At 36.3% G+C, this 15652-nt stretch overlaps 1 protein-coding gene across 1 annotated transcript in view; it reads left to right on the top strand.

Annotated features, from left to right (window-relative positions):
* The window catches only part of USP32 (ubiquitin specific peptidase 32), a 203836-nt gene that overhangs the window by 151627 nt on the left and 36557 nt on the right, over nt 1-15652 (top strand). The window contains exons 11-15 of the mRNA XM_024980631.2: nt 2528-2589; nt 5737-5839; nt 9710-9905; nt 12295-12470; nt 13241-13381. Of these exons, the coding sequence (XP_024836399.1) occupies nt 2528-2589; nt 5737-5839; nt 9710-9905; nt 12295-12470; nt 13241-13381 (678 nt within the window). The remainder of the gene's footprint in view (nt 1-2527; nt 2590-5736; nt 5840-9709; nt 9906-12294; nt 12471-13240; nt 13382-15652) is intronic.

The raw sequence follows: 15652 nt of genomic DNA on the forward strand, positions 1-15652 counted from the left end.
TGTTGTACAGTGGAGGCCAGTGCAGCATTGTAAAGCAGTTATCCTGCAGTTAAAAATAAACGAATTTTTTAAAAGTAATTTTAGGTAGATTATAAATCTTAATAAATTTAGAAAGTAAAGAATAAATAAAGTGTCTAGAAAATAACATAGATATTGAATGACTTTGAGGTTGCAAAGAGTTCTTAAACAGCGCAGAGCACGCCAAGCACAAAAAAAGTTTTAAGTTGGACTTCAGTAAAATTAAGAATTCTTTTTTTCAAGAGATGCCATTAAGAAAATAATAAGAATTTATTTGCTTTTCTTGTGTCCAGCAAAAGACTTATGTATAGAGCATGTGTGTGCTAGTCGCTCGGTCATGTTCAACTCTTTTTGACCCCCTGCACTGTAGTCCGCCAGGTTCCTCTGTCCATGGAACTCTCCAGACAAGAATACTGGAGTGGGTTGCCATGCCCTTCTCCAGGGGAATCTTCCTGACCCAGGGATCAAACCAATGTCTATTACATCCCCTGCATTGGCAGGCATGTTCTTTACCACTAATGCCACCTGGGAAGCCCATCTAGGGCATACAAAGAACAAAAATCAATGGGAAACAAGGCAGAAGCTTAATATTAAAATGTACAAAAAACTTGAATGGGTGCTTCACAAAAGAGAATATCCAAATAGCTAATAATTATGAAAGGGGGCTAACTTATTTAGTCATAATGAAAATACATATTAAAATTGTACTTGGAATACCATTAGACATCCACTAGAATGGTTAGCCTTGAAGTGATAATGAAGCATTGTTGAAGATAAGAAAGTGTAACTTTCACATTGCCAGAAGGAATATAAATTCTTACAAGTATTGGCTGTTTTTATATATACGCTATAGAAACTTATATATCTGAACACCAAAAGACGTAGAATAAGTTCTTCTAATCACTTCTTATTACAGCCCCAAACAGAAAATGACCTAACTCTACCTGTCAACAATAAATACATAAAAGTTAATGGTGATACTTGCATACATATGGTTTAGTTTAAAGCAATAAAAATAAATATATTACTGCTACATACAACCACATCAAGGAATCTTACACAATATGGAATGGAAAATACTGGACCAGAAAAGCAGACAAAAAGCAATCCATGGTGTGGAATTCAGGGTAGTGAATACATCAAAGGGTACTTAGTGTCTGGGAAGGAACTCAAAGTGGAACTTCGGGGTAGGTAGCAATGTTCTGTTTCTTGACTAGATGAAGGTCGTGTGAAACTAACACAACATTATAAATCAACTATACTTCAATTTAAAAACCTTTAAAAAGTATTGTCTCAACAATAAAACAATGAACTATTGATAAATGGATGAGTCTCATAAACCTAATTTATGTTACTGTTAAGTAAATTTTACCTCAAAAGGTAAACAAAATTATAAACAGGCAGGCTGATATATTTACAGGGAGCTGTACTAATGTCTATAACTTACTTTGAAATACATGCAACAATTAAGATGGATTAATAGATGAATTGAGGGATGGATAGATGAAGTATAATGTTAATGTCAGAATTAGGTAATGAGTATGAGGTGTTCAGTGTAAATTTGTTTCAACTTTTCTGTATTTTTGAAATTTTTCATGATAAAATGGTGGGGGGTGGGGAATAACTTCTTTTATAATGATTTAGAGAAGGCAAATAAATGAGGAGAAAATGAGCCTTAAAAAGCATACTTAGAACTTCCGTGGTGGTCCAGTGGTTAAGAATCTGCCTGCCAATGCAGGAGACGCAGGTTCGCTCCCTGGCCTGGGAAGATTCCACATGCTGTGGAGCAGCTAAGCTGTGGGCCACCGCTGCTGTTTCTGCGTGCCACAACTACTGAAGCCCACTCACCCCAGAGGCCACGCCCCACAACAAGAAAAGTCTCACCCACAGTGAGAAGCCTGTGCACTGCAAAAGAGAGTCGCCCTCGCTCACCTCAGCTAGAAAAAGCCCAGGCAGCAACAAAGACCGGGCATACCAAAAATTTTTTTTAAAAATTCTTTTTTTTTAAAGCATATTTAGCGCTAGTAGCATTAATGTTCTTCTTAGAGCTATTTAAGTTGAAATGCTACCTTTATCCTTCATTTCCGGTATCCTTTTCGTCTCCCCTTTACCTTTCTACCCAAGTGCCGTAGTATGCTCTTGAGATTTCAGGAAAGAAGATAATATTCTCTGTGTGAGATAATTAAGGTATATAGCATTAATGAAACATTCTAAAAAGTAGTTTTTTCCTTCCTTTCTTTCTCCTTTTCTTCCTTTCTCTCTCTCTCTTTTTTTCCCTCCTATCACAGAGATTTGGAAATTGCTTCCATTGAAATGATTTATTTCTTTAAAAAAAACACACAAACTTTAAAGTTCAGATTTGCTCAAGTGGATCATTGGTAATTCATCAGCCAAAAGCTATTGCTAGTTTAGGTTCCCGTCTAGAAGTGGATATTATATAGAGAATGTGAAATATTATATGGTCCAGTCATTGGCACCAGTGAAGTTTAATTTACCATTTTATTTCTAGGTATGTCACATAGTTCTGGGGTTAAGACCAGCTACTCCAGAAGAGGAAGGACAAATTATTAGGTAAGTTTATAGATACAGTCTGTGTATATTTTCATTAAATAGTTAAAATTTCTGACATCTGAAATATATTGTTACTGTGATGACTTGGTATATTGTATGTGTTCTGAAAGAATTCCCCCCTCTAAGTTAATTAAGGCACCCATCACCATCATATATCTTATAATGAAAATTTGTACCTTTTTACCAGTCTCTCTCCCAGCTCCTGGCAGCCTCTTTTCTATTCTGTTTCTGAATTCAACTTTTTTTTGGATACCATGCAGTATTTGTCTTTCTCTGTCCGGCTTATTTCATTTAGAATAATACCCTCAAGCTTCCTCTGTGTGTTTTTGTAAAGACATGATTTCCTATTTTGAAAGGCTGAATAAAATTCCATTTTATATATTCATAAACAGCACATTTTCTTCATCTTTTCATCCACTTTTGGACACTTGGATTGTTTCCATGCCTTGGCTATTGTGAGTAATGTTGCAGTGAATGTGAGAGTAGAGCTGTCTCTTCAAGCTGATGAAGCGATCCATATCAAGACACATTACCATTAGGTTGTCAAAACCCAGAGACAGAGCTTTTAAAGCAGTAGCAGCATAAAGATACCTGTGTGTATCCTTCATAAAATTTAAATCGCTGAAAGAAAAAGAACACTGTAGCCAAGAATTCTATATCCCGAAAAAATATTTCTTCAAGAGTGATTTGGATTTTGAAATGAATTCTTATATAGAACAGAAGCAGTAGAAGAAAGAATAGGTAAATTTGGCTTCATGTAAATTAAAAACTTGTTCTTCAAAGGGCATTGTCAAGAAACTGAAAAGAAAATCTACGGACTGAGACATAATATTTGTAAATCATAGATCTGACAAGAATCAAGTAACTAGAATATATAAAGAACTCCTACAACTCATCAACCAAAATATAACTCAATTTTAAAACGGGCAAGGGACTTCAATGCACATTTCTCCAGAGATGATTTATACAAATGATATACACATGGTTGTCCAGCAGTTGAAAAGATGCTCAAAATCGTTTGTCATTAGGAAAATGCAACTCAAAACCACATGAAATTCCACTTTGTACCTACTAGGATGTTTGTGATTTTGATGTAGAGAATTTGGGATTCTCATTGCGTCACTGGTAGAGTTTGTAAAATGGTGTAACTGCTATAGAAAACAAGTTAGTATTTCCTCAAAATTGCAATTATCACATAACTCAGTAATTCCCTTCTAGGTATTTATCTAAAAAATTGAAAATAGACACTAAAATGCTTGTACCCAGATCTTCCTGTTAGCACTGTTCATAATAGCCATAAGGTGGGAATAGCCCAAATATCAATCAGTAAGGTGAATGGATAAACAAAATGTATATATATGCCATGAAATATCACTCAGCCATAAAAAGAAATGATGTACTGATACCTGATATGACATGGATGAACCTCGCAAATGAAAGAAGCTAGACAATAAGAGGTGACGTATTATACAATTCCATTTGTATGAAATATCCAAAAGAGGTAAAACTAAACTATCAGTACAGAAAGCAGATTGGTGATTGTTAAGGGCTAGGGGAAAGGAGTAACAGAAAAGAACTGCTTAGCTGTGGTGTATGAAATTGTTTTGGAAAAGTTCGCATAACATAAAATTAACCATTGTAAAGCATATATAATATTCAGTGGCATTTAGTACAATCAGAATGTGCAGAGACCACCTTATGTTATATGAATTTCTTCTCAATAAGAATAGTGTTTTTAAAAATCACATTGTGACACCACTTCACACTCACTAGGTGTGTAATAGAAAAGACAGACAATAACAAGTGTTAGTGAGAATGTGGAGCAACTACAACCCTCATACAATAATGATGGGGAAGTTAAGTGGTACAGCTGCTTTGGAAAACAGTTTGCCAGTTGCAGATTATCAGGTATTAGGTAGATAAGCAAAACATACACCAACACCCTGTGGAAAATTACTCAGTAATAATAAAAAAAAAAAACACAAAGTAATAGTATCTGCTCCAACATAGATGAACTTCAAAAACATTATGCTAAGTAAAAGAGGTCCGATGCAGGAGACCATAACATTCCATTTATTTATTTAATTCCCTTGCCCATTTTAAAATTGTGAAATGTTCAGAAATGGCAATCCACTTCAGTATTCTCGCCCAGGAAATCCAATGGACAGAGGAGCCTGACTGGTACAGTCCATGGGGTCCCAAAAGAGTCGGACAGGATTTAACAACTATACAACAATATATCTAATATAGAAAGAACTCTTAAAAATCAAAGTTAAAAAAATACCCCCAAAAAATGTGTAGAAAAAAAGGACAAAAGACATGAATAAACAATTCACAAAAAAGCTATATAATGGCCCATCGTCATATGAAAGAATCAAATTGACTTTATAATAAGAGAAGTACAAACCAAAGCTACCCTGAGACATCATTTGTCTCTTTTGCACATTGACAAAAAATACTTTTGACAAGCCACTCTGCTGGCAGTACTGGGAGAACAGGCATTGTTAAACCCTGCTATCAGGAGTGTGTGACTCAGACAATAAAGAATCCACTTGCAATCCAAGAGATCTGAGTTAGATCCCTGGGAAGATCCCCTAGAGAAGGGAACGGCTATCCACTCCCATTATTTTTACCTGCAGAATTCCATGGATAGAGGAGCCGGGTGTGGGCCACAGTCCATGGGGTCACAGAGAGTCAGGCATAACTGTGTGACTTTTTAAGAGATAGAAAATAAACTAGTGGTGTCATGAGGCTGAGGGCAGTAATTTGACTAAAAAAAATGACTAAAAATAAGGCATAAGATGTCTTCTGGGGGTATCTGAAATAATCTAAAATTGGATTGTGGTAATGGTTGCACATGTCTGTAAATTTACCAAAATCATTGAGTTCTAGACTCAATTCAGATAACTTGTATGTTATTAAATTATTCCTCAGTGAAGCTGTTTTTGAAACATCAGTTGGAGGCTTAATAGTGGTATTATGACTCCTGAAATTGGCTTATCAGTGTTTCACTAATTTAATATGTGGCCATTTCCCAAGTATATCTGTTTCACGCTTTTCCTTTGAAAAGTTTCTAATGATAACTTGTGAGTGTATGGTCATCTGTTTTACACACCATTTGATGTACTGAATTTCTTTTGTATGTAGAGGATGGTTAGAACGAGAAAGCAGGTATGGTCTGCAACCAGGACACAATTGGTTTATCATCTCTATGCAGTGGTGGCAGCAGTGGAAAGAATATGTCAAATATGTAAGTAAGATTCCTATTTATCTACATTTAAAATAAGATTTTTAACTCCATCAGACTTTGTGTGACTACTGGACAGTAATAAAATGCTCCAACCTAGAAAAAGATTTAAAGGTGAAAGAAATGATGCTTGCTAAGGACCAACCTGCTTTTCTAAAAAGCAAGTTCCAGAGCAAGTAATAGATTCACTAAGAAATCAAGTACTATATACTTAGTATTTATAGCACATTATGAAAACAAAAGTGTGAGACTGTAATTCTCACTTGGACAGTGGTTAGCAATTCTGATTGCATAGCAGAATCACATAGAAAGCTTAAAAAAAAAATTCCTGAGCAAATAAATTTATAAAGCATAATTGGAGAAAGGGATTTAATTAATTTAAATAAGTCATTTTTATATAATGAAAATTTTCTTTTGAAATCTAATTTAAATGAAATGCATTTTGCTGTCAGAAAAGCTGTGAGAAGATCAATATATCTTTAATGATTTGCCAAGAGGTCTACAAACTGAAGTCCAAACATATGATTAATAATTTAAATACTCAGGCCTAATTCACAGGCCATAGGTCAGTGTGATTCTATTGTTCTGTTGTCCATACAGTTATGACTTATTTAGTTAATAGTTGAATTTAAAATACTAATGGCTCCAAATCCATACTTAATGTAGTTGCCAGTTTTTAATCATTTGTATACTGTGGTCACCATTTTTTTGCCATATAATTTCCATACTATTATTTTCTTAGTTATATAAATAACTTTATCGTTTTTATGTAAATAAATATATCTTAATATATCTTATTTTAAATCTTATTTATATCACTATCTTAAATAGAAAATCAGTGTCACATTCCAGAAGTAGAAGATCAAAATAAAAATAAATTTAATGGAAGTAAAGTATATTAAATTCCAAGTAGTATTGCCTTTTGAAGACTGATACTGAGGCCTGTTCTCTGTTAAAAAGAGAAATTATCAAGTATTAGATGGGCATATCAAGTATTCAGTTAGCACATTAACACCAAACTGAGATCCTTTCCTCAAAATAATCAAAGGACTGGAAGAGAATTGAATAGGGAATAATTTTTTCACTGTGAAGTAGAGTTATTTAAAACCCAACATAATCTGCTACCTTTCATATATTTTAAGAAAGTTAATAATTAATAGAAGATACTAACATTTGGATCTGTAATAAAGACTATGAATCTGTGTCCTTCTGAATTATTTGAAGTTTTAACAATAAAGCTATTTAACTTTTTTTAGTTCAATAGAGTTAATTGGTATGTAGAAAGAAATCTGGGTTTTATTCTCATTCTTCTTGCCACTCTTTTGATTAAATCACTGTAATTTCTTCAGAACTGGCTTTTGAAGAATCTACATATTAATAGTTTTCACCTGGCTTACAGAGGTTAAAGCGTCTGCCTCCAATGTGGGAAACCCGGGTTCGATTCCTGGCTTGGGAAGATCCCCTGGAGAAGGAAATGGCAACCCACTCCAGTATTCTTGCTTGAAGAATCCCATGGACAGAGGAGCTTCGTAGGCTACAGTCCACAGGGTCCCAAAGAGTCGGACACGACCGAGTGACTTCACTTTCACCTGGCTTACAGATCAAAGAGGCAAAAAACATCTAATAAAATATTGATAAAATGTCTCCTTGTTTTGGCTAAAATTAGGGCTTCCCTTGTGGCTCAGATGATAAAGCATCTGCCTGCAATGCGGGAGACCTGGGTTCAGTCCCTGGGTCGGGAAGATCCCCTGGAGAAGGAAATGGCAACCCACTCCAGTACTCTTGCCTGGAAAATTCCACGCACAGAGGAGCCTGGTAGGCTACAGTCCATGGGATTGCAAAGAGTCAGACACAACCGAGCAACTTCACAGGGATGCTATAATTGTATAAAAAGAATCTAAAGCTTCCACTGTGCTATTGCTATGCTGTGACTTGGAGTTTCGTTCAGTTAGTTACTTTCTAAGTGGTGCCTTCAAGCCCTCCATCCGGATATTCATCAGTTTCATCTACTAAAATTTATGTTGCTGTTTACTGAATACCACTTTACTTCCTCTAGCCATGCTGTCTGTCTCCTCAGATGCCTCTGGGACCTTTTTCTACTGGTTAGCACCTTTAGTCTTTACCTTCACTTAAAAATATCCTGATCTTTTAAAAGGACTCACAGATACATATTCTCATAGCACCTTCCTTTCTGCTTCTCCTCAATCTTAGTTCTCTCTGTTTTTCTGTGTGTTTTTTGTTCACTGATTTTTTTTTTTTTTTTTCCTCACAAATAAGCTTAGTAGAAAATAGTTCTATGCAAGCTGCCTCTGCTTCTAGGGCTCTGTGTGTGTTTTCAGTCACTCATACGTGCCTGACTTTTTCTGACCCCATGTACTGCATGTAGTCAGCCAGGCTCCTCTTCCATGGAATTTTTCAGGCAAGGATACTGGAGTGGGTTGCCATTTTCCTCCTCCAGGGCATCTTCCCAACCGACAGAGGGATTGAATCTGCATCTCCTGCGTTGGCAGGCAGATTCTTTACCACTAGTGCCACCTGGGAAGCTGCCTCTCCTGATTTTTCTCTGGTCATCCAGACTCAGTATCCTTCCTAGATTCTTCTGCCACCAATCCTATAAATACTGTTCTCTCCTTATTCTACATATGCCATATTCTTGTGTTTCCAGAAATCTATATAGTCCCCAATCTATATCTCATCTCATACTCTGTCCTGAGCAATAGACTCAAATGTCCACAGAATCTCAAACCAGAGTAAGCTCATTCCCAAAACAATCCCATTCACTTATACACCTTATCTGATGAAGATGTCAACTCCCATCTAGTCGTCTAAGTCAGCATCTCATGTTCTACTTTGGAATTATCTGTGCCCTTCTTTCATACACAATTAATTGCCACTTTTTTTTTTTTCCTCCTGAATCCATGCTCTCTCTCCATCTCCTTATTTCTGGTTCTAGCTTTATGGTTGAGTATCTCAGCATCTCCTGCCTAAATTATTATAGAAGTCTTCTAACTTGTGTCTCAGTTTTCACTTTCTGCCTGCTTTTTGCACACTATAGAGTTATTTTTAAAACAAAAACTGGATTATACTATCCCCTATTTAGAAGCCTCTCACAGAAAAATCCTGTCAATATAATGTCAAGTGAAAGAAAAAGAAGCAATATGCTGTATTTAAAATGTGTTTTCTGACAACAACCAGAAGGATAGTTTATATTTACTAAATGCCAGGCATTTTACATGTGTCACTCATGTAATCTTCATATAACTCTGAGATACTAATATCCTAGTTTTTACCTATAAAGAAACTGAGGCTTGTAAGTTTATTTTATGAAAGGCTGCATAGCTGGTAGGTCAGTACCCTGCCCTTAATTCTAACCGTATCCCCCACATTTATTTTTTATAGATATGTGTATATGTTCAGTCACAAAAAATAAAGGAAACACATCAAAATGTCAACTATAGTTAATGCTAAGTGATGGAATCTGAGTACTTGTGATGTTTAGTTTCTTCATGTTTTTCTGTATTTCCTATAATAACAATGTAATCTTTAATAATAAAAGAATAAATACTATTTAGCTTTTTAATATTGATAAAAACCTTCCATGATTTTCAACTTTCAGCAGAATAAAGTCTAAATTACTTTATGTGGCACAGGGTCGCTTCAGTCTGTTCCCCTTCTACCTTACCAGTTTTACTTATATACACTATTCTTCTTTGAAGAAATTAAAACTCAGTTATACATCCAAATGTTTTAAGTGCCATAGCCAGCCACAGGAGAATTAGAAACAGTAGACAGTTGGGGGATTCATTTTTGAAGGCTGCATAATTGTCAGATTATTGAATTTTACCTCTTAATTTCTGACTTCATGGTTTTTAGGATGCCAGCCCTGTGGTGATTGAGCCATCATCTGTGCTGAATGGAGGAAAATACTCATTTGGAACAACAGTACATCCTATAGAGCAGAGTGAAGATAGAATTGGAGGAGGCAGCCCAAGTTATGTGAACACCACCGAAGAAAAATTTTCAGACAACGTTTCTAGTGCATCTGAAGCCTCAGAAACTGCTGGCAGTGGTCAGTACAACTTATTTTCCATGAGGTTTAGGCAGGGTCATTTCTTAAAGTGGTACAGTTTGTCAGAGAGTATGCTTGGTGGGATATGGGCATCAGGCTTCCATTCACAGAAACAGGTTTTGAATGAAATAGTCAATTAACAGATTCTTGAATATATTAGTAGCTTTACAAAGATGAACTCTTGTATATTATACATCATTAATCTCTCAATTTGAAAATATTTTCACAGTTTTCATTGATGAGGTCAATCTTTCCATATTGTTATTAAATCATTTTGTCAATAAATTTAGATTAGAGAAGCCATTTTTGAAGAAAATCTAAATTTTTATCTCCAGAACTCTAACCATAGCGCACCTTCATTGGACCAAATGCATCCTCATATTAGATTCAGACATTCCAGGCTGGAATTTGGGAGTTATTTTGTCAACATATTTAGAAAGAATTGATAATGTTGCCCATAATCCCCTTTGGTTGTTGATACCTACCTAAAACTTAGTAGTTTTACACTTATCTGGAAGGCACTTTGCTATATTTTGGCCCAAATGAATTTAGTTGATTCCTGTTATTCTCCAGGACTCTCAGTCTTATTCTGTTGTTTCACCTTTGAGATTTTTCTTCTCCCTTTTCTGTGGAGTAAGAAGGCAAATTGAACAGAGCTAGCATTTTCTCTACCGGAGAAGGCAATGGCACCCCACTCCAATACTCTTGCCTGGAAAATCCCATGGACGGAGGAGCCTGGTGGGCTGCAGTCCATGGGGTCACTAAGAGTCGGACACAACTGAGCGACTTCACTTTCAATTTTCACTTTCATGCATTGGCGAAGGAAATGGCAACCTACTCCAGTGTTCTTGCCTGGAGAATCCCAGGGACAGGAGAGCCTGGTGGGCTGCCGTCTGTGGGGTCGCACAGAGTCAGACATTACTGAAGCGACTTAGCAGCAATAGCAGCAGCAGCATTTTCTTTACAGAACTCCTTGTAGAATCTCAGTTCAGTTTAGTCGCTCAGTCGTGTCTGACTCTTTGCAACCCCATGGAGTGCAGCATGCCAGACTTCCCTGTCCATCACCAACCCCCAGAGCTTGCTCAAGCTCATGTCCATGGAGTCAGTGATGCCATCCAATCATCCCATCCTCTGTTGTCCCCCTCTCCTCCTGCCTCCAATCTTTCCCAGCATCAGGGTCATTTCCAATGAGACAGTTCTTTGCATCAGATGGCCAAAGTATTAAAGCTTCAGCTTCAGCATGAGTCCTTCCAGTGAGTATTCAGGACTGATTTCCTTTAGGATTGACTGGTTTGATCTCCTTGCCATCCAAGGGACTCTCAAGAGCTTTCTCCACACCACAGTTCAAAAGCATCAGTTCTTCGGTGCTCTCTTTCCCCATCTGATGTTATTATAGAGATCACTCAGCAGTCCTAAAAGTGCTCTCCAGGTTCGATGCACGATACTGGATGCTTGGGGCTAGTGCACTGGGATGACCCAGAGGGATGGTATGGGGAGGGGGGAGGGAGGAGGGAGGAGGGTTCAGGATGGGGAACGCATGTATACCTGTGGCGGATTCATTTTGATATTTGGCAAAACTAATACAATTATGTAAAGTTTAAAAATAAAAAAAAATAAAAAAATTAAAAAAGTGCTGTCTTTGATCAGCTCTTCACTGTTTCTTGACCCTCCCTCAGGTCCTTTTTGATGTATGCTCACTCTGCACACAGCTCAGCTCTGTGCTGTCCACGTGCGGAGCAGCACCACAAGTAGAAGGTTAAAAGTGGTTGATGACTAGAATGTTTACCAGAGATTACATGTGGTTGAGAGTTGCAATACTTTAAGATGCCATTCAGGTTCACAACTCTTCAGTCAGACTTATCAATCATTTTCCTGTATATATTTTTCTGTTGTAACATCCATGCCTTCCTTTCAAATAGATTTATTAGGGGACAGTTTCTTCTGTCCTAGCATTCTCCATTCTCCTGTTGGCATTCTTGTTTTTGCGCCTGCTCTTTGGTTTAGAGACTTGTTATCACCCTTATCTACTAAGAACCTTTGCGGGCAGAAGAGAATTAAGGAAAGGTATGGGAGAGTCCAGCTACTTGGCTATACTTCTTCCTTTCCTATCAGAGGACATAGAATTCTTGTGAATTATTAGATATTCTAGGAGTCTGGCCAAATGTTCATTTGATAATAGCTTTTAAAACTTTTATTCTACCTAGTGTTATTCTAGGTATTTTCCAGAAAGGAATACCTCTGTGTCTTCTACACAATTACAGAATCTAAGACTGTACTGACATGTCCACAGAATAATAGCATTAACCTAATACATGGACATTGAGTTCATATCTTCAAGCCTATTTTATGTATAATAAAACAGAGATTCCGTCTTCTTTGTCTTTTACAGGTTTTCTGTATTCTGCCACACCAGGAACAGACATGTGCTTTGCTCGACAACATAACACTTCTGACAATAACAACCAGTGTTTACTAGGAGCCAATGGGAATATTTTGTTGCACCTCAATCCTCAGAAGCCAGGGGCTATTGATAACCAGCCACTAGTAACTCAAGAACCAGTAAAGGTAAGTAATTTGACATCTCTTTCAAGTTGCTAATACATTTCATTCTAAAGAGTTCAGCACACAGAAAATGTTTGTGATTCATTTTATTAACCTGTTGTAGATAGAAATGTTTCTATGAGAGTATTTTATGACTTACTACTTGCATAGACTCAGTTTAGTGATCCTTGGAAATGTTATTTTTCTTACTTAGAACAGCTGCTATGAAAATGTAGTTTCACATGTATATGAAAAAAGCTTTTTTAAAAAATAATAATACTTTTTACTGTTGGAAAGAAGTCTATGAAAGCCATCCTTAATATTTTCAAATGTTCCAGTGATTTTCTTTCAAGTGATTTACCTTGAGTTTCCTTTCTTAAATAGTTTATTTTGAAAGTTCAAAATAAAAACCTTTTAGAAAATTCTTTTTTTTTTCTAGTAATGTAAAACTGAGTAGTGACATGTGTTTATTTTCCTGTGTCTGCTGTTGCTGCTAAGTCACTTCAGTTGTGTCCGACTCTGTGCGACCCCAGAGATGGCAGCCCACCAGACTCCCCCATCCCTGGGATTCTCCAGGCAAGAACACTGGAGTGGCAACTAGGTTTTGTTAAAACACAAGAGACTAATTTTAAATCCAACATTTGGGGGAATTCCCTGACAGTCCAGTGGTTAGGACTCCGAGCTTTCACTGCTGTGGGCCTGGGTTCCATCCCTGGTCAGGAAACTTAAGATCCCACAAGACAAGAGGTGGGGCCAAAAAAAAGAGTCAACATTTACATTCCATTCTTTTTAAGGCTACATCATTAACACTAGAAGGAGGACGATTAAAACGAACCCCACAGCTGATCCATGGAAGAGATTATGAGATGGTTCCAGAACCTGTATGGAGAGCACTTTATCATTGGTACGGAGCAAACCTGGCCCTACCTAGACCTGTAAGTACAGCCAGTATTGCCTTATATAAGCAGCATTTATAATAGGGCCTTCTATTAATTCACTATGTGAACCTCACTACCCACAAATTAGCTCTTAACCATGATAGAGCTTTCAATACCTGTTCAAATTAGTTGAATAAATTTTAGGTTCTTTTATGTTCATTCACTCATTTACTCATACATTTATTGAGCACTGTATTAGGTTCTAACCACAAAATGATATTCCTTTGGGAATGGGCAACTTATATAAAGCGAAGGAAATAATCACTGGACTAAATAGAGTCAAGGAATTATGAGGCTAGGCAATTACATAAGTCATCCACATAAACACAAACTTTAGATAATGCAGAACTTAGACTGGAGCAGAAGTCTGAGAGCCAGTGCCAAGAAGTTCAGTGAATATAGAAACAGTGGTGCAGATGTTATTTCTAAAATTGTTATTCCCATTAGCCACACAGACATCCACTTAGCTGTTCTGGATTTTGAGGTTTGTCTTTTTGAAGGAGGGACATAACAAGATCACAATAGATGATAGTAAGAATTCAAAGCCAGTGAATTCTGATCGTGACCATTAATAGAATGAGTCATTTAGAGCATAAGTGAAATGCTCTGAAGTAATTTAAAGAGCTTGGAGTGTGTAACATGAAAATATTAGTTAACTCTACAGCATCATTTTGTTTATACAGTAAACAGCAGTATTCATTGCCTTAAATACTCTTTACATTATTGATGCAGTAAAATACTTTATAAGCAGATTCTTTTGCCATATCAAAAAACACTCTCCCTTATATAATGTCCAAACTAGAACTTTTTTATACCAGGAAGGTTTTACATAGATAAGATATAGTAAGTTAGATCACTTCCAAAGAGTGAAACTCTGCTGTATATCCATAGTCTATAATTTTATAATGATTTTGTTATTAATAATTATATTTACAAAAATTATGTTTAAATCTTAATCAGGAATTTACGGTTTGTATTTGTTGGCTCCAAAAGGTTTTTACTATATTTATCAACAGAACTCCTAGGTAGTTACATGTAAATATGAATATACGTAGATGTATATGCATACATATTCTTTATTTATTGGGGTTTGGGGTAGTCCTTGAATTAATCACTTAATTTCTGGGACTTTCCTGCTCTGTCTAATATTCTGTACCTGTAAGGGAATCATTGTGATAATTGGATAGATGTTTGATGGATAGATGGATAGATAGATGCAGTTTGATATTTTAGAGTCTGCCTGAATTCACATTGAGTTCAGTTCAGTTCAGTTGCTCAGTCGTGTCCAACTCTTTGCTACCCCATGGACTGCAGTACACCAGGCTTCCCTGTCCTTCACCAACTTCTGGAGCTTACTCAAACTCATGTCCATCGAGTCGGTGATGTCATCTAACCATCTCATCCTCTGTCGTCCCTTCTCCTGCCTTCCAATCTTTCCCAGCATCAGGCTCTTTTCCAGTGAGTCCGTTCTTCACATCAGGAAGCTTCAGGACTGATTTCCTTTAGGATTTATTGGCTTGATATCCTTGCAGTCCAAGGGACTCTCAAGAGTCTTCTCCAACACCACAGTTCAAAAGCATCAGTGTTTTAATCTCTAAATCTTAGTTTCCTCTTCTGTAAAATGGAGTTAACAATAGTATCTACCTCATTAGACTTGTTTTGATAAGTAAATAATGCATATGATTAGCACAGCATCTGAGTTATAGTAATGGTCAGTAGCAAATTTTGCCTGTTGCTGCTGTCATCATCATTATAATTATTAAATGAGTTTTTTCAAAGCCTCACAAAAGGTCATGCTTTTTAACATTGATATCAGATAAATATTAGTTAAGCTACCATTTTACTACATTAAAGCTTCATTTGCTGGTTTGACAATATTTTTTCACCTCTAAATATGATAAGTTGCCTGATTTCAGGAAAAATTGCTATAAAAACACTTAAAGTATGGTGTTCCACGTTAAAGAATACTAAATATATTTGCCACAGCAAGGTTAAAAATCAATACTTTCATCGCCATGTTTACGTAAATCACACCATTTTTTAAAAATATAACTTTAATTCTTGTGAACAAGCTCGTTGACAAATTGAGCAAAGTAAAAAAGAACAAAGAAAATAAAAACCATATCCTACTCCTTAAGAAGTAATTACTATTAACATTTCAGTGTATGTCTTCCCAAACATTCCTCTGTGCCTATTCATGTACAAATTAGTATAAATAATTTTATGAAATTGAATCATATTATGCTTGCTGTCTTGTAATCTTTTCAA

The sequence above is a fragment of the Bos taurus genome, chromosome 19 (genome assembly GCF_002263795.3).
Source record: "Bos taurus isolate L1 Dominette 01449 registration number 42190680 breed Hereford chromosome 19, ARS-UCD2.0, whole genome shotgun sequence".
Taxonomy (NCBI): Eukaryota; Metazoa; Chordata; class Mammalia; order Artiodactyla; family Bovidae; genus Bos; species Bos taurus.